General features: G+C 28.7%; 1 protein-coding gene across 1 annotated transcript; it reads left to right on the top strand.

The window, feature by feature from the left end:
* The first annotated feature begins 58 nt into the window (after nucleotides 1-58).
* Nucleotides 59-15,663, top strand: LOC135961014 (adenosine kinase-like). Its single transcript, XM_065512458.1, has 4 exons — nucleotides 59-199; nucleotides 278-430; nucleotides 14,567-14,722; nucleotides 14,786-15,663. Exons 1-4 carry the CDS (start codon nucleotides 141-143, stop codon nucleotides 15,522-15,524), a joined length of 1,107 nt encoding a protein of 368 aa, XP_065368530.1. The 5' UTR covers nucleotides 59-140; the 3' UTR covers nucleotides 15,525-15,663.
* Nucleotides 15,664-20,544: the final 4,881 nt, after the last annotated feature.

The following is a 20,544-nucleotide window of genomic DNA, read 5'->3' as shown; positions in this document are numbered from 1 at the left end:
TTTATTACGAAACGCAGAGGTGAAATAATACATTTTAGTTTATTGGTGTAACTAACAATAATACAAACATTTAAAACTCGTGTTTTATAAAAATAAAAATAAACACATTAAAAAACACAAATTTTCAACAGTTTCAAGTCATGAAACAATCAACACATAGTCAATGGTCTTGTATTCCATTTAAAAAATGCACCGACATGTATGTTTTTCATAAAAACTCTTAATTTAATTAAATTAACTTTAAAAATCTCATTTTTGTACATTTATTCGAATTTAGCAAAGTTATAGCTTTTGGAAATGCTTTAGTGAGTTACACGGCCTATTTGGAGGACACTAAACTATTGGATCGCTATAAATTATCGATGAACACAAAATGTGAAATCGACGTTGAGACACTGTCTGAAGTTACAGCTGAAGTCATTGTTAATAAGTACGTAAAAAATCCTCCATTTTTTATATGTGTATCGAAATCGGTTTAGAGTGATAAATAATTTATCTTCCAACTAGAGTTTGGGGTTTCCCGGGAAACGGGAATGAAGAATTTCTTTCTCGGAAATTTAATTACAACTAGAAAAATAAATGAGAAGTAATGTATATTCTAAAATTACTTTATTAAAAAAAAGAATAAGAATTAAAATTACTTTATTTAATAAGTCATCTAACATCTCAGAGAAAATTTACACATGTTGGGTTTATCGCCAGCAAATTTTTATAAAGACAATCAACAATTTTTTGTACTTGATTCAAATAAAGCTAGTTCCCGATTGAAAAGATTTTCAGCTTCTTATATTCGATTTTTGAGGGTTTCTCTTGCAATAGTAATTGCATTTTGTAACTTGTTTATAAAATTTTGCTCCGTTTGCGATTCGGAAACATTTTCATCATCGCTATGAACTGATGAGGTATCAAAATAATCAAATAGGCGTTGTGAAATTTTTAGATCATTTATTAATTTTTAGTATCATTTTTCGACCTTTTTTATTAATTATTAATTTTTCCTGAAGATACACTCAAAGGAGAAAAGTTGTCAGTTTATGCTGTACATCATCGATAACACAGGTCAACAGAAAAAAAAGGTTTCACTAACCACTATATAGGTAAAATTTTTGAATTCTATGGATAGATTTTTTTAAAATTTTTTTCTAAAATTGAGAATTTTTATAGATGTTTCTCCACATAATTTATGATAACTCAAAAAGGGTAACTTACATAACCTTCAATCTGTTTATATAGTGCGTTTTAATCGGTTAATCGGAGTTATAATAACAAATTGAAGAAAAAAAATATATTTTTTAGGCGAAAATATCAAATTTTTGTTTTAAAAACCTCATGAAAGATCGAAACGGCAGAACTTGTTAAGGTTTATTACTTTGTCGCAAAGATTTCGAAGATAAAAATCTATTGATTATTTTCGAATTTATTCACAATTAAGTGAATTCGCTCATTTTCACAACATTTTACTTTTTTGTTTAATATACATAAAATTGAGTAGTTAATGTTATTCTTTCGATTGATTGAATTTTGAAAACATTTTGCCCATGCTTAGTAGTTTCGGAGTTATAACAACAAATTGAAGCAAAAAATACACATATTTTTTATATCGAGGGTTTATATTCAAATAGTGCTAAGGATCAACATTTTACAGGAGAGCGAAAAAAACTGTTTTTTTCGTTAACTATAAGAGTAATAACCAGGGAAACCAAAATATGCAAATGAATGTTTTTTCTGGTGAGTCTAATGAGCACATGGATAAGATATTTACACGTTTCAGAACTATTTAAGAATTTTGGCATCGATTTGTTAGTGCATATTTTTGCATATTTTACCCTTAAATACATATTTTTGCATATATTTGTTTTAAGAGCATATTTATGTCATATTTTGCGTTTTTAGAGCATATTTTACTGTTTAATAGCATATTTTGAGTTTATCAAAAACAAATTTTGTCTTACTAATTTTTCGCTGTTGTGTTACAGGTTTTTACTTCCTTTGTTTAAAATTCAAAATTGAAAAATAGATGGCTTTTCACCAAAAAAAAAAAAAATTTTAAAAACAGAAATTTTTTTTTTAAAATTTAAATAACAATTCGAAAAAGTTTTTTATCCAAAAAATTAAAAAACTGAAAAAAATTTTTGTTCACCTAAAAATATTTAAACTTTTTATATTAAAATATAATTTTTATTTTGAAGTATAATTAGGTGAAGGGTATATAAGATTCGGCACAGCCGAATATAGCTCTCTTACTTGTTTTAATCAGGGTTTCGATATTCAGCTCTAGCAACATATTTCTTACATTTGACTATGCAATAAATATGAAATTATCTCATTTCATCACAATCAGCTAATATAAATATTCATACTGTTCGTTCGTATTACTATTAAAATTGCAATGCTAGTCTGCAATTTTTAGTAGCAAACACAATCCATTGCATATCCACCAAAATATATGTTCGTGCTTTAGTAGCACACACAGTTTTTTTGTCGTGCTAATATTGCACTCCATTCGTTTTATTTTGTTGTGCTGGCAAACTTTTCTAGCAAAAATACACACTTCTGTAGTTGTGCTATAGCACAATTGACATTTCTGCAATTGATGCTATCAGTTGCTGTTCTTGATAAGTGCATAACAACATATCAGTAAACACACCCAATGTACAGTTGGGCAGAATCAAAATTTTTTTGAAATAAATCTGGCATTTCTAAACGGCTGATCTGATCAGGATAATATTTGACGCGGGCGTAGCCAAGGAGTATTCGAGTTTAAATTATTGAAACGGGCCCTACAAATGCCCCAGGGGCGGCGCTATGGGGGCTCAGAATAGGGTACCTTCGACATGCAAAATTTTTAAACACGTGCCATTTTTTTGTTTCCCATTCGATTTCAAAGAGTTTTATATGTTTAGAAAGCGCTCGCCTATGTCTTGAAAAAATATGCTTGCGTGTGCTATTTATCTCTTATACTTTTCGAGTTAAAGGCATTTCAAAATTGAAATTTTAAAATTTTGCCATACCTTGGTCCGCTTTTTTAAAAATATAGGTCGTACTTTTGTACCGAACGGGCTCGATTTTTTTTTGTTAGTTAGACAACTAAATTTTCAGTAATATACAAAATATTTCAGAGTAATATCGATTATAGATCCAAAAATAAACGATTTTCAATTTAAGAATTCAAAAAATAGTAAATTTTTGCTGTTTTTTTGGATGAAAAGGTGACTTAACTCTTTTTTATTAAAAAAAAAACTTTCTTTAAGAACATATAACAATTTTATGTTTTTCTGTAAGGTAGCTTTACAGAGAACATTTTGGTATAAAAAACATGTCCTATTTTTTGAACATGTTGCCTTTCGTCCTTCGGAATTTGACCTATTTTTTTAAAAAAATTTTAACTTTGGGTCACATGTTCTAAAATCAAAAGTTGGGATCAAAAAACGGAAAGCAGCTTTAAAAACCTTGATGTGCTCCCTATTTATCCCCAAAGTATTTTCCCAGCCCCGAAAGAAATGTAGACCCTATGGTTAGAATTGTAAAAAATACCATTTTCGGGATTTTCGCTTAAATTTTTAGGAATTGTGGGATTCCGTTTGACCTTTTGAAAAGTTTTTTTACACTTTGTAATTTGGAATGACAAATTTAAAAAACGTTGAAAATTTCATTGAGTTTTGCTAACAAATAAAGATTTTATTACATATTACATATTTATTGAGTTTCTAAAACTAAAATTTTTATCAAAATTTTAATAGGATTGCAAATACATATTAGGAACAATTTGATCCACATTTATTCCGAAGATTTTTTTCTTGTTTAGATATTTTAATTTTTGGTCTTACAAAAAAAATGCAAGTCAATATCTCAGTTAGATTCAAAAATATTTACACTTGACAATAAAATAACTAGCAGCATCCAAATAGCCAAAAACAAGAAATATCAATGCAACCATAGCAGAGCAACCAAAATTGCTGCCAGAGAAAATGGCTAGCACAACAAAACAAAAACGAATGCTGACGCGCAATATTAGTTCGGCAAAAAAGTGTGTATGCTGCTATAGCACGAACATATATTTTGGTTGTTGTGCTACAATAACGAGTTGACAACTGGTTGTATCTGCTACTAGAAATTGCAAACTAACATTGCAATTTGTATAGTAATATATGAATAGTAACAGCAATTTAAATTAGCAGAGTTATACAAAATTATAATAGTAACTATATTTTTAGTATGCAGATTGATAAAAATGTATATTTACTGTAATTGACGGCTAATATAGTAGCAATTGTAAACCCTGGTTTTAATATAAAATAAGCACTATTTTAATAATAGCTCCATCTAAATATCAAATTTTAGTTCTAATTCAAACTTAACCGTTCTAAGTGTTAAAGAAATATTGTCTTTTAAATTTGCTCCTGTAACATCAGTTGATGTCGAAAGAACATTTTCTATGTTTAAAAATGTTTTCAGATCCAATAGACAACGATTTTAATTTGAAAATTTAAGTAAATTTTTTTTGGCTAAAAATTATGTCGAAAGAACATTTTCTATGTTTAAAAATGTTTTCAGATCCAATAGACAACGATTTTTATTTGAAAATTTAAGTAAATTTTTTTTGGCTAAAAATTATGTAAAAGTTTGTTTTTTTAAGAGCATATTTTTTAAATTTTAAGAGCATATTTTAAAGTTTTTACTGCATATTTAAAGCGCCTAAAACATTTTTTTAGAGCATATTTCCGGTTTCCCTGGTAATAACTAAAGTTTATTTTACAATGTTATTTAAAAACGACGTCTAAATCCTACATATGTTAAGTTTTTATTAATTCCTGATATTCGCGCTTATAGTTAGATAGCACTTTTTACAAGTTGGAGTTTTTTCGATTCTAACAGTGAAATAAGCATATAGCACAATTTAACAAAAATAAAAATTAGCTTTATGCATTAAACACATTCAAGACAGCAGGCTACCAACTTCAATCTGTCAAAAATAAAATGCACACGTTTATATGGAGACGATTATTTTAACGACAGCACAGCTACACGGCCACACGACTACTCATGCCGATGTAGCCGAATTAGGCTAATTTCTATTTTTGTCAACTACAAAACAGAAATAGTGTTGCTAATATAATAAAAAAAATGTAAATCAAATTAGTGCTTAAAAAAATATATTTTTTTTACTTAATTAAGAGAAGTTTCTGATAACCATATTGAAATAAATTAATAACAGGTACATAATTAATTATAACCATATATATATTTTTACTCAAAATAATTGATTCAGTCTTAATTACTTTGGAATTTTGTACGGTTATTTTTTATTAAAGTGGCACCACTGAATTATTAATCAGCTGTTTACTTTGTAGCTGTCGTCTTTAAAATAATTATGTAGCTGCCACACGACTACAACTGTAACCAGCAGAATTTGTGTTCGTGTAGTCGTGTAGCCTGTTGTCTTGAATGTGTTTAATGCATTAATGTAAACTTTGAGGTTTTTATGTAAGTAATAGGGCTCATACACAACACCATCAATGGTGTGCCATCGTGCAATTAAGCTGGACACACACACTACAACCAGCAAGCTGGTACAAAATAAATTTTTTACCAAAAATTGTGTGGAAAAGGTTGTAATAAATAAAAATTAAATTCGTAATGAATTTATTATTGTTATTATCCTAAAGGGAAAAAGGACTAAAAAAACGCGTTTGGATAAAGAAATTGCTAGAAAACAAAGGAAAGCTAGGTTTTATTTAACTTTTATGAGCTAATTTTACAACACTCGATTCAATCATACTGGTGCAATCAAAATAATATCAAACTATTTTTGATAAAGCACCAGCAGCTGGTACAATCTCACTACAAGCTCATACACGGCTAGTGTTTATAAACCGGTTAACAGAAAAACCGGTTTTTCTTCGAAATCTCGGTTTTTTGCGAACCGGTTAATTTAAAATGTTGATTTTCGGTTAACCGGTTTATCCGGTTTTTATCACTCGGTTAACGGTTTTTAAAATTTGTGTCAAAAATTAATGAATCTCATGTTTTTGCGCATTTTTAATATTCATTGTGTACATATTGGTCTGATTTGAAACCTAAACTGCTGATTTACAATACAAACCTCTTTAGTAGAGGACGATGTGTGGCACTATTAAAAATTAAAATTAAATTCGGCATAATTCTATAAGTATAGGCTAAATCTTACTAATGATTCATTAAAAACTTGATGATGATTTTACCAAACGTTAAGTTGAATTCGATGTACATACCTTCTTTCAATAAATTTGATTTCTTTAGTGTGTTTTGTTCTTAAAATTTTATTTTATTATTCATTTCGTTAGTGCACAAAGTCCTTTTCAGAAATATTACAGGAGAGACCAAAAACGTTTTAAAATCCATGATTTGAAATATTTTTGAAATCTGATAATTGAGTTTTATTAATTATTTGGTATGATTTATAATGACAAATAATCACGGCTAAGAAGAAGTGCGTTTGCATCTTATAAGTGCTTTTTAGGGACTTGTAACATTTTCTGTTTCATATCAGAAAGTCGAGGTGATAATAAATTTCAAAATTATCAAATATTTAATTAAAAATTGTGATTTACCATAATATAACAATAAAAGGTAGAATCACTACAAAATATGTTCTCAATTATACATGCCTTGAATTGTCAGACTAATATAAAATAAAAAATAAAAGTACAATTGAAATAAAACATCAAACATTGAAAAGCATGACTAAATTGAAAAATAATTTAAATTCAATTTAAAAAATATAAGAAAAAACATGCGTGTTAAATGTTGTTTGTGTAAATATTCATTTGAAAAAAATCTCGTAAGATTTATAAAATATCCTGAAAATAAAATTAAAGAATGAAGTGCAGCCTGCGGTGTTGAGCTGAAGAAACACTACCGGATTTGCATGCATCATTTCAATGACTCCGATTATAGTAAACTGTATTTCATATAGTACAAACAAAATATTTCTCAGTTTTCAGTTGTTATTATTCGTATTTTTGGATTTGTTTTTTTATTTTTCTATTATTTGACGTAACAAGGCATAGCATTTTAAACTCTTTCCCTAGTGATTCTATCTGAATTTCATTTGAGGGCGGGTTAAAGTTTCCCAACTCTGGCACATTCCTATTGTTAATCTTCATAAGAAACCATATGATCCTTACATTTTAGGTATAAAATATGTTCCGCAAAGTTATGTAAAATGTTACGGAGAATATTTTTATAGAATATGTTAACCCTCTAAATCCTCAAGGCATGGGTCTTTTTTGTCCTTTTTTTAAAAATGAGCAAAACAAATATTATCCGTAAAATTTTACTGTAAGTCCCTAAATACACCAAAACGGAAAATTCAACCAGAAAGTCAGAAATAAGACATAACATAAGCCGAGGGTTAATTTCGCATTTATTAAGAATTTTATTTTAAAAACCATTTGAGGTATAAAATGTATTCAGCAAATTTATGCAAAATGTTACGGAGAACATTTTTGTAGAATATGTTAACCCTCTAACACCTCAAGGCATGGGTCTTTTTTGTCCTTATTTTAAAAAAGAGCAACAAAATCCATTAAAACAGGGATTTAAGGAGTTAAAATGTTCCGCAAAAATATTGTCCGTGAAATTTTACTATGTATTTTTACATGGTTTCGTATGACGATTAACAATAAGAATGTGCCAGAGTTGGGAGACTTTAACCCCCCCTCAAATGAAATTCAGTGTCTTTTTATTTTGTCTCCCCTATCAAAATTTATTGGTCGGACCTCGTAATTTTGTATGGTGTTGTATAGTGTAATTAAAACAAGTATTATATATTTATACTCAATTCCATTGGAATGGAATAATAATTTTGAAATTTTTACAAAATAAAATGGACTTAGCACTTTTGCATATTTATAGTTACATAATATTAACTATTCCCGACTACTAAAAACTACAAATTTTAAAAGATGTATATAATTTATTGGACATTCTATGTTTTCTACACATATATGACGGTTAACCGGTTTTTTCGATGTCGGTTAACCGAAAAACCGGTTTTTTAAAAAAGGCAAATTTTCGGTTAACCGACAAACCGGTTTTTTAAAAAGTCGGTTTTTTATAAATACTATACACGGCCAATCAGCTGGCACAATCACTTGATTGTACATTCATGATGGTGTAGTGAATGGGCCCTATAAGACAAGTTTTTAATATCTGCTTAGTTGAATAGGACATAGTTTTACATACGTGGAGAACTTCGTAGTTGTAAGAAAGTTTATACATAAAGCTAATCAGCTTTCTAGAATTTTCACACAGAATTTCTTTATGTAGGAAGCTGTGCTACGTGGGTCTTTAAAAAAATTTTCTTACTTACTCAGGACATACTCCAAAACGTTTCAAATATAGGCTGTAGGGAATTCATTCTGTTGGTTGATCGGGCTTGCCCGACTATACCATTTTACTTGTTTATTAAAAAGTATTCTTGGTTTCTTTTCACAACCGTTGCAACGGTTTTTGTTATATTTTTTCGAATGAAATATTAAAATAAAATATAAAAAATCAAATAATACAAATTTAAAATATTATTAAACACTTAAGTAGTGAAGTTTAAAGGATGAAATTTTGGCATGCGGTATTCAATATATGGATCTTTAACTCACTATTTTTTTGAAAAAACATTTTTGGAAATCTAAAAGGATATTCGAGGATAAAAATTTTAAAGGACATTTTTAACATCTTTTGATCATGACAGGATAAAATCAAAATAATACGAAATATTTTACAACCCTTCCTGATCATTTGAAATCAAATTTGGCATAGTAGGATGATCAGAAGTATTTTAAAACAAAAATTTACTCCTCTGAAAATTTGAAGTCCTTTTAAAAGGAAAAAGGATCACGAAATGAAAAACTGAAAACGCAGTTTTTCTCCATTTAATTTATAGTTTTAGACGTATATCATCCGGTTCGTGTCTAATATTGAGTGTCGTACGGTGTAATATATGTATATTTGGTCAATTCACAAGGTCTCTTATCAGTCATATTGTCATAATGTCTTAATATATCTCGACACGGCAGCTCGGCTTAACCGACACTTAGGCATTCGGCGAAGGCCTCTACTGGTTGGTTACGATAACACAATAAACATAGCATACAGAGTACTATTATTTTAGGACATTTTTTGCTTGAAAAACAATAAAAACCATTATGAAATATTAGGACATTATGACAATATGACATGATAAGAGACCTTGTGAATTGACCAATTATATATTATAAAAAACACTTTTAATATTTTATTATATAAACGAATATTTTTACTAACAAAATAAATTGTGTGTTAGATAGCACAATACAAATTTTATGAAAAAAACCATTGGAAATGTTTTTTTTTTTTTTTAATTTAAATGACAGATGACAAATTATTCAGGGAATACATTGCTATAAAAACCACATTTTCGAGAAAATGTCATACAGCACTATTTGAATATAAAACCTCGATATGAAAATATCAAATTTTTTGTTTTAAAAAAATCATGAAAAATCGAAAACGGCAGAAATTGTATAGATTTGTTACTTCATTGCAAATCCACATGTAATGGGAACAAAAAAAAACGATCATAAAACCGCTGGATTATTTTAGAATTTTTACGAGTGTACTTTGAGTGTAAATTTTACATGTGTTTTGGTTTTGTTACAATAACAAAACACATGTAAAGGATACATTACATTACGGTCGGCTAAAGGCTGGGTTAGCCGACCATAATGTAATGTATCCTTAACGGAATACCCGATCGTTTTTTTGTGTATAAAGTAGTTAGAGCAGTTATAGTGATCAAATATAATGTAACTGTAACTTCTGAACCTGTTAAAAACAGAATTTCATGACGTCTTTTATTGACATCTGCTAACAGGGTTAATTATTAACCCTCCGTTAGTCGCAACTGATCTGGTTGATACACCAAAAATTTGTTTATTGTAAATTTTTTTAAATCCTAATTGTGAAGCTATTTTTTGATAAAAATATATTTTTTACTGAAATTTAATTTTAATTACTCTATTAAATACTTTGAATTTAATATTGTTTTTATGTTTACGAAATAAAAAGTGAAGAGATTATTTTCAAACGCGGCTTCTTCTTTATTGATATCAATATGATACATTGCGACTAATCTCAATTGAAATTGATTACGACTAACGGAGGGTTAAAAGAAAGATAAAAAATACTTCTTTTTTGAAAAATAGCACACAATATTGGTTTTATATTTTTTTTGTTTATTTGTTAGTATTTTTATGTCAAATTCGTTATACACATTTTTAACATGATAAAAATATAGAAGGTAGTTTCAATCCATTGTAGAATAAGCAAGGTACAATTATTAGGAAGTATGTTCTCAATTATACATTCCCTATAACGTCAAACAAAAGAAAATTAAAAAATATAAAAAGGAAATGCCAAAAAAAATAATTGAATTAAAATTTTTATTACAAAAATTTACTAACAATTGAAGAAAAACTATATTTTTTTTAATAAGTGTTTATAATTTCAGTTAAAACGTAACAAAATTAAAAAATATCGCGGTAACAAATTAAAAAAAGTTAAGTGATTAAATACATAGTTTGACGTTTTAGGGGTGAACATTGGAAGCTCTCTCTAATAATTGTACCTGGTAACTGATTGTACCATGGTTTCAATCATGATAAAAATATAGAAGGTAGTTTCAATCAAAATTTTTTTTTTAAAATAAGGTTTTTTGAAGTTTCTTTTTTTTGTGAGCATTATAAAAAGCGTTGCCACATTCCAAAAAATGATTATGATTTTCGAGAATTTTTTTACAAAAAATGTGTAATTTAATTTATTATTTAAATAAAAATGTATTATGTTGTGTTGGGAGTTATTGATTCAATTCCTAACGTTCGATTACTTATTAAAACACGTTGATTATTTTTATATGTATGCATTTTCTTCATTTTTTTATTACTATGTAAATATTTTATATCTTTTAAATGGAGGTTTAATTATAGGAGACAAGTAGCACACGGAAGAATGTATTTTCAATGGAAAACGGATGGAAAACAAAAAATGGCACGCGTTTAACAAATTTACATGTCGAAGGTGCCCTACTTTGGGTCCCATAGCGCCACCATTGAAGTATTTGTGGGGTTCATTTTCAAATCTTAAACTCGAATATTCCTTGGGTACGCCGTTTAGAAATACGAGCTTTATTTTCAAATAATTTCGATTCTACTCCAGTGTGCATAGTTAATGGATTATGATCGGTAATAATCGGTGATATATATCCCAAAATATGTTTACATAATAAATAGTATTTTGAAGTTACCTTGTGTTCATTGGGACAGCATTCATATCCAATCTCACACGCTTTGTTTTAACTGAAATATTACTTTCAACTAAATGGTCGGAGCACACCATTGGCTGTTTTGGCAAATCTTCTTCGCAAGCTTTACATATATCCATAAACTGTTGTTGTTGGGTAAATATTTTTTCTATTTTTTTAATAATTTTCAAATTAATGAAAATTATGTATTCCCAAAGGGAAAATTTAAAATTGATATGGCATTACTATTTTAACGAAAACGTCAAAATCCTTAAGCATGTCAGACGTAGAATTTTAAAAAATAAAGAGAGAATGAAACTACCTTCTATTTTTCTACTATGGTACCCCATGTCTCCACGTAGCAATATTTATTGCTAAGCTCAAGCAATAACGTCGGCAGAACAACAGCAGAGTGATTGCTGATTGCTTTAGGTGGAGAAAACGTTCGTCACAAATACAAAATTTTCAACGCGAGAAGTTCTATGAAAAACTTTAGTGTATTTTGCTTATATTTTGTATTGCATGATTTTTTTCACTAATTTCTTTGTTTTTTTACTTTTGGTACTTAAATAAATTAAATATGTATAAATTAATCGCACCGAATCATAGAAAGAAGAAATTTTACATTAATGACAACTGAACTGACAGCTTATTGCTTAGCAATAATTGCTCAGGCAATCAGTAGAGCTGTAATGGCATCATTCAAAAAAAATGTTTCATTCTAGATGTAATGGATGGATTATGTGGCTGCACGTTCACATAAGCTAGGACTCGTCGGTTTGGGGTGGGGTTCTTGTCACTTAAATCCATCAAAGAAATCACTACCATATACAAAATAATCTGAACGTGCGAAATAACAATTATACACTGACGGACTGAGAAAAAAAACCTTTAATTTTAAACTGAAACTACTTTATTTTGGATATCATTAAGCTGTGAGAGATTATTAGATGACTTAATCCCTTGCCCACACCAACCATTGTTCCTCTTATACCGTATTAATTTAAAGGGAACCCCTACACTTAGTTTTTGTTTGACTCTCCTAAATTATATTCACATTTAATTCATCATAGCTATTTAATTTGATCAATTCACAACTATTTATTTAATATTCAAAAAAAAAAAAAGAAATACAAAAACAATAAAGAAATAAGTTTATAAAATAAGTGGTTAAGGTACATATTGTACATAAATAAATGAAAGTACGAAACAATAATAATGCTTAAAGAGAATAAAACTTACTCTTATCAATCCCACGTTGCATAGGCCTGTGCATTCGTAGTGATGAGCTAGATTTAGGTTAGTAATCTCTTAACGTACTAATTATGAAATTTCAAAATGGGATTAGTAAATTTAAGTACAAGCGTATTTAAGAGAACTCGAAAATTGATTTAGGAATTAATGTTCAAAAAAAAATTACTGATATTAAGGAATGAAATGGTATCTTGGGGTTAGATTTGAAAATTATTATAATTTGTACTAAAAACGAATGTAATAATTTTAAATTGAAATATTTTAGTTTTGAAAACAACAAATTGGAAAACCGATTCGGAATAGACTTAAAAAAAAATCGAAAGGTATTAAAACTTAATTAAATTAGAAAATCTAGAATGTTAAATTTGGAAAATTGGTATTGTAAGACTAAATTTGTTAATGTTTAGGATTATAAAAAGAAAATGAAATTAATAGTTGTAGATCTGGCAGGTGATTTATGTGTTCTGGCCGAGTGTCTTGTCAAAGCTGAGGGTATATTTAAAGCTGGTAAATTTTCGGTATAGCCGGTAGATGTTGGTTATAGCAGGTGGGTATGACTTGGCGAAAAGTTTAGCTGGTAAAATGCAGTAATTTCCTGGTGAGGCAAATGGTAGTGCATCGAAAACTATAAGTTCGATCCCAGGAAAAGACGATAAAAGTAGTTCTAGTTTGGAACAATAAAGTATAATGAAAGTTTACACGTGGATCCAAAAATAATAATTTGCACCGTTATGTAACAGTCCAGTGGTTACACGTGGGGTTTTGGGGAACAACTAGCCCCCACGGCTTTGATATAACCGTAACCTATTAAAATATAATAAGTTTAGCTAACTTAAGAATAGTAAAAAAAATATTTTCTTTAAAAATATTACCTTCTTTAAACACTTATTAAATTATTTTAAAAATTTTAAATAAATTGAAAAATATTTATTATTTAAATATTTTCTTTTATTTCAGAAAAAACTAGAACTTTTATACTTTTATACTTGTGTTACTTTTTAAAAAAATATTGCAATTGCAACATTCGATGTTGATCATTCAAAATGCACTTTATTAATAAATTAATATGAATGACTTTAGAAGTAACAAGCTTTCAATTCATTAAATAACCTAACGGGATTTATTCTCTTTAAACTCTTCCCAGTCGAAAACATAAATGAAAAGAAATATCAATACAAAAAGAGTAACCAACCAAAATTGTGTTCAGTGATGATCATTCATTGATCTCAGTGTTGGTCAATAGTATAAATAATGGGAAAAAATATCAAAATATTTTTCCCAAAGAAATTTCAAAGTATCAACCGTCACAGAGCAATCATTGCGCAATGGATTGCTACGTATGGCAATTTGCCGTCTACACTCGCAAATTGCCATACGTAGCAATCAAATTTGACAATTGCAGCAATAAATATTGCTACGTGGAGACCTAGGGGTACAATCAGTTACCAGGTACAATTATTAGAGAGTTGCCAATGTTCACCCCTAAAACGTCAAACTATGTATTTAATCACTTAACTTTTTTAATTTTTTACCGCGATATTTTTTAAATTTGTTACGTTTTAACTGAAATTATAAACACTTATTAAAAAAAATATAGTTTTTCTTCAATTGTTAGTAAATTTTTGTAATAAAAATTTTAATTCAATTATTTTTTTTTGGCATTTCCTTTTTATATTTTTTAATTTTCTTTTGTTTGACGTTATAGGGAATGTATAATTGAGAATATACTTTCTAATAATTGTACCTTGCTTATTCTACAATGGTTGTTGTCTATGTTTTAATCATACGCATGTTCTATTTAAAGTGTTACTTCAAGTCTAAAAGTTGATAAAAACTAAATTTTTTTACTTTTCTGAAATTTGGGGGCCTCGAAAATTTTTTTTTGATATGTCGTAGTGGAACTTTTTTTCCTCTTGCCTAAAGCTATCGAAAAATCGATGGCACAATATCGATTCCTAAATCGACCCACCCTAATATACACGTTTTTCATTTCAGGGAACAGCACGAGCCTAAATTAGGTGGATCTGCCATGAATACTGTTTGCATTTTAAAGTCATTGGGAACGAAGGCTTTATTTTTTGGAGCATGTGGAGATGATGATCAATCTAAAATAATGTTTGAACTTTTGAAAAATGCTAATATGGATAGATAGTAAGTTTAAATGCATTTATTTTGACCTTTTCATATTGAATAACATATGGATTTTCGTTTCAGCTGTTTCAAATTGCAAACTATACCCGATACGTCTACGGGGCGTCGCATATCATTGGTTCATAAGGACTCAAAATCTTTATACACCAATAATGGTGCTTCGGTTAAATTTACAGGATCTTATTTGCAACAAGTGGAAAATGAAGAGAATAGCTCATTTCTTAGACCACTAAATCGTAAACAGATTTTCTATATTGAAGGATTTTTTGTGCCAAAATGCGAAGCTGTCACTACTTTCATAGTGCGCCATTACCTAAAAGGCCGCCGATATCTGGCACTGAATTTAAGTGCAGATTACATTGTAAGAATCAACTTCCCACACATGCTCTTCTTGGCTAATAACTCGCTATTCATATTCGGTAATAGAGCTGAGTTCGAAGTGTTCCGTGAATGTTGGGGTGCTAGTTGCATTAAGGAGTTGGCCATAGGATTGGCGAAAGAGTCAAAAGTTCCCAAGATTCTTGTGATTACAAATGGCGCTGGAGTTGTTGAAATGATAACAAATTATGTTCCCGGCAAATCTACGCCCGGCAACATAACTTATTGTACATTTCATGTAACGCCAGTTGAAAATATCACTGACACTACCGGTTGTGGTGACGTGTTTGTTGCAGCTTTTCTCCATGAGTGGTTAAATAAAAGTTCGCTAAGTCATTGCGCTCTGGTGGCTAGTTGTCTTGCATCGAAATCAATTCAAAAGAATGGTCGTTGCTCATATCATGAAACTTCCATTGGTGTTTAGTTTTAATGATTTAACATAAATACATACATATTTCTATACATAATTTGGTGCTAATATTCTACATTAAGTTATTTAATAAAAATAATTCGAATTTAATATGCTAATAAAGTACCAACTATAGATATTGCTCTCCATAAAACTCTCATTAATCTGGTGTCGAATTTCCGCATTCGATAAAGAGTAAAACTGATCGTATTTTTCATATACGAGATAATGACATTCGATATTGAGCAAGAATTCTTTTATAATTTCGATATCGAAATTATTTTTCGATACGAGAGCTCATTCAATCACGACTGCGGTAATTCGGCCCCTGGTTTCCATTGTTTTAGAATGCTGGCATTTAAATGTCTTTAGTATTATTGTCATATTTTCTAACCGCTTCCAACGTCATGTCCAAGCTTGCTCTTAATATTGCAATTTTCCATAATAAATGATTTAATAAGAGTATTCATTTCAGAAAAATATAAATTTACAATCGGATTTTTTTTACACTTTTACATATGTATATTTGTATATTGTATATTTATATTTATGTGGAATTTTGTTCATGTGTTTGTTGTGTAAGATGTAATAAAATCGAGTGTAATTTTCCATTTTTCTGAAATTAATACCCTTAATATGTTTTTTTCAAAGATTTTTATTGAAATTTTTATTATTTTGAGGTGTCATATTTTGGGGAACCCTGGGTCCCATGAGGTCCAAATTCAAAACTTGCAACATTCCTTTTTGCGCTTGTGAAATTTTATGCAAACAGATTCATTTCCCTCTTCTTTTATTTTTAAATTGTACTGAAATTCCGATTCTAAACCGCATTAAAAACTAAACAAATTCTTCTGATTTATAACAACGTATTGGTTCGCATTTGATTCATTTTATAAAAACATGCTGTTAATTAAATAAAATTCAATTTTTAAATCAATTTTTTGTTTGTTTAAGCTTTAAGTTTTATAAAAACGTGCTGTTAGGAAATGTTAGACTAATTTAATTCAAATAATTGTGTGTAGTAGGCGTCCCTTGGCATCCATCTTGTTTGAGGCGCATTTAAGTCTGTCAGATTGTATGGCAACAATAAGAGGCTTAAATACATATTGATTGATTTTTGTAAATGTATATAAATTTAATGATTGTTTTAGCAAATACTTTTCTTTAAGATTATTTAATTTTTGAAAAGTGTAATTTAAATAATATGTATGTATGTACGTATCCAATTATAAATTTTTATAACTTCCATAAATGTCCTTTAATTTCAATATTAATTTCAATATCTCATTGTGTTCGTCTTTATGATTTGAAATTGAAAAAAAAAAAATAACATTTAGATTTGTACTTATTGTCTGCGAATGTATTTTAGCATTGAACATTCTGTATCTGATACAAAAGATAAGACTCATACGTCCATCTGAATGCATTGATCAGATGCACTTGTACTGACAAAAGGATAATAGGAGGCATACAATCATACATATGTATGTACTTCTATTCTGCAGGACATGTCAATGGGCTCACCTACACTCACACATTCATTTGTGCATATTTGACAAATACAAAACTCATACAATAAATTCCTTTTGACAGACAATTCATGTAGTTCTTGTCCTTGTTGTTTGTTGTCAGCAGAGTATTGTACGAAATCAAATTTTTACTCATTTTCAAATTGTATAAATATACATAGATACATATATGGTCAAAAACATAATTTTATAGAAATTTCAGTCAATTTTTGATCATGATTTTTATACCCCTCACCATGAGTGGCAAGGGTATATATAAGTTTGTAATTCCGTTTGTAGTTTCTTCATTTTTCATTTGCGACCCCACAAAGTATATATATTCTGGATCGTTATAGATACCGAAATCGAAATAGCCTGTCCATCTGTTTGATGAAATCAACTTTCCGTGGCCCCCAAATAACTTACATCCATGATTCATACATCAATATATCGAGAATTCTTCCGACTCGGTTGCTATTTAAAATCGACAAAATCTACCCACAAATGGCTGAGATATAAGGAAAAAACCGGGACAGCCTCGATTTTTGTCATAAATTCTTTTTTTTAAAAAATTTTTTTATTAAAATTTAAAAAAAAAAATTGGAAAAAACTTTTTCAAACTAATTAAAAAACAATTTCGAAAAAAAAATTTGTTTAAATTTTGTTTACCTAAAAATATTTAAAAAAATTTATTTTAAAGTATAATTTGGTTAAGGGTATATAAGATCCGGCACAGCCAAATATAGCTCTTTACTTGTTATTTCTTAGCTCATCAGTAGCGTTATGTGTGAACAAAAGTAGTACTTCAGCGTGTAAAATCCGTTTTTGTGAATTATAAATTTAAAAAATAAAATATTTTAGTGTAAAAAAGTATTTTTAACTCTATTACAATAAAGTATTCACATTTACGTTAGTTTTAAGATTTAAAACCAAAATACCTAGTCTTCCTTACATGAACACTAAAAATTTGAATCACGATATAACGATTTTTAAAAGAGATGAAAAGTTTTTAGGAGTATTTTTCAATTTATCTGAATAATTATAAGCTAAAATGTATTAGTTTACTAATCGACTCAAGTTTTAAAAAAATATTAGACAGAGATGCTCTTTTATACAATAAATTTTGTTTATCCAATAAGTCTGGATATTTCGATTTTTTAAGGCCCCCTCGATTTTTAGATGAAATTTATAAAAGTTTACTATTGCGTTCACTTTAATAAAAGATCTTAGATGTACCGCAGCTAAATGTGTTGGGATAAAGGTATCTCCATTTCCGCTTATTATTTAAATAAAATTATAAATTATTTAAACAATTTTTAAAAATGAAAATCAAAATTATTAAAAACGTTGGCATCAAAATTTACCACCTTATAACTTTCTATCGGATAGTGATTAAGTAATATCGCATATCTTCTATATAACAGTTCGTCTATACAACTCTAAATCCAAAAACATTTAATTTATGGTAAGTACATTAAAAATAGAAACAAATCTTGTTAGTTTTAATATTTATACCCTTCACTACCATAGTGGGGAGGGTATAATGTGTTTGTGGTCTAACACCCACCTTAAAGTATACCGATGTCCATCCGTACGTCCGTCTAGCAAGTTTGCTGGCTGGCCTTGTAAACCTTGTTTGCAAGGCCAGCCAAACAAGGTTTACTTAAAAATGTATGTTCGAGTGAATATTTCTCTATTGATGCAAGATATGAAAAAACATAAAACATTTTTGAAAGTGGGCAAGGTTTGTGGAGCTTCTGAAGAGTAAATATAAGCTTAAGTTTTTGATATCGGTGGAAACCTTATGAATTGGAGATTGACATTTTAGTGAAATGAATTAATTTTGTGTTTTTTCGGACGTATTTTACCTTAAAAACTAACAATATTATAAAATGGTGATTTTCCATCAAGAAAAATAAAAACTTTGAATTAATGTAAAATTTTAACAGTTACAGACATCACAATAAAATTTGGAAATAATATAGATCTAAATGTTCTTAAGTCAATGGCATCACTAATGTTGCCATTCTTTGTTCTCAAACATCGAAATTCCTAAAACGGGGAAAATGTGTTCCAAAAACTGAGTTTTTTTTAGGAAATAGCCCACTTTGACGTTATTTACAGTATGATAGTAAAAACGTTTTGTATGTGTATAAAAAATATATAGGGCTATACAAATGTGACGAGTTTTTGAGGATCGGTGATTTGCGTTTTTAGAATTTTTTACTCAAACCTAAAATTTTGTTTCAAAATTGGCCAAGTTTGGATAGGGCTGGGGGCTACAATGTCCGCTTAAGTTAGTCAAATTTTACTTTATACGTTTTTGCATTAAGTTCTCTATCTAGATCATAGAAAAGTGTATATAGCCACGAAGAAAATTAGTTTTTTATAAAAGAAAATATATGGGGACTTTTTTGGCAAAAAACTTAAAAAACACACGCATACAAAGTTGAAGTATATAAAAAGATGCTTCAACTTTGGATGAGTGTAACTTTTTATAGGGACGAAAAAATTGTTGTCAGGTTTGTTTTATTTTCTTTAGAATTTTATCGCAAATATCCGTCATATATAAAAAACAAATTTCGACCTTTCGTAGGCCCATCATATATAAAATACAAAATAAAGATCGATCAAAATTTAAAAATTAAACCTAAATATCTCTTGAACTAAAAGAGATAAAAGCATATTTTTGTAGACCTTCTCAAGGACTATCTATATTTTAAATTTCAGCTCATTCGGATCATAAATGGCTTTTTGGCGATTTTTTGTAATATGTGTGACATTGAGGGTCCACTCACTGATCCCTATTCCGAACACCTCAGCCGAGTAAATAATACAGCACAACATAGAAGTGTGGACTTGATCATACTATTTAACAAAAAAATCTTTGTTTTAGCGTCAAAAAATAGTAAAAACGAAAATTGTTAAGGTACAAAGTGATTTTTATGTTCTATTTAGAGTGACTAGACACGTTCAGAATGCATTTATATGTCTCAAGAGTTAAACTTTACCGTAGCTACAACTTTGCTAAATATTGTTAGTGAAAAATTAGGAGACCCTGGAAGTTATTCTAAAAAAAGAAATTTTCTTCCTATATTTTTTCAACAAAAGTGGACGAAAAAGCTATTTTTTGGAAAAAAAATTTTAACAAAATTTATTTGGCGGACTCTTAGCTATATTATTGCCATATAAAGTTAAGCCGTATCACAAAGTCTGAATTTGCTGTTAACCAAAGATGACACCTTTTTTGAAATACATATAACAAAAATTTTGGTATAAATACAAAATTCACCATAAATAACATTCATATAGACATAAATCATACGACCTAATTTCATGGTGATTGGTCCATAATTGGTCATACCTCCCATGTAAGGCCCACTTCCGAAAATTACTCACGAATATAAATTATTGAAATTTTAAAAGAATTTTTTGCTCATTTATTTAGTGTAGGTTATTATATGAACGAGATTGACCCCATACTTTCTTACTTTTTTTTATATTTTTCATCTTTAGGAAAATATAAC

The sequence above is a fragment of the Calliphora vicina genome, chromosome 5 (genome assembly GCF_958450345.1).
Source record: "Calliphora vicina chromosome 5, idCalVici1.1, whole genome shotgun sequence".
In the NCBI taxonomy this organism is placed as follows: Eukaryota; Metazoa; Arthropoda; class Insecta; order Diptera; family Calliphoridae; genus Calliphora; species Calliphora vicina.
This window is presented reverse-complemented; position numbering and strand designations above follow the sequence as displayed.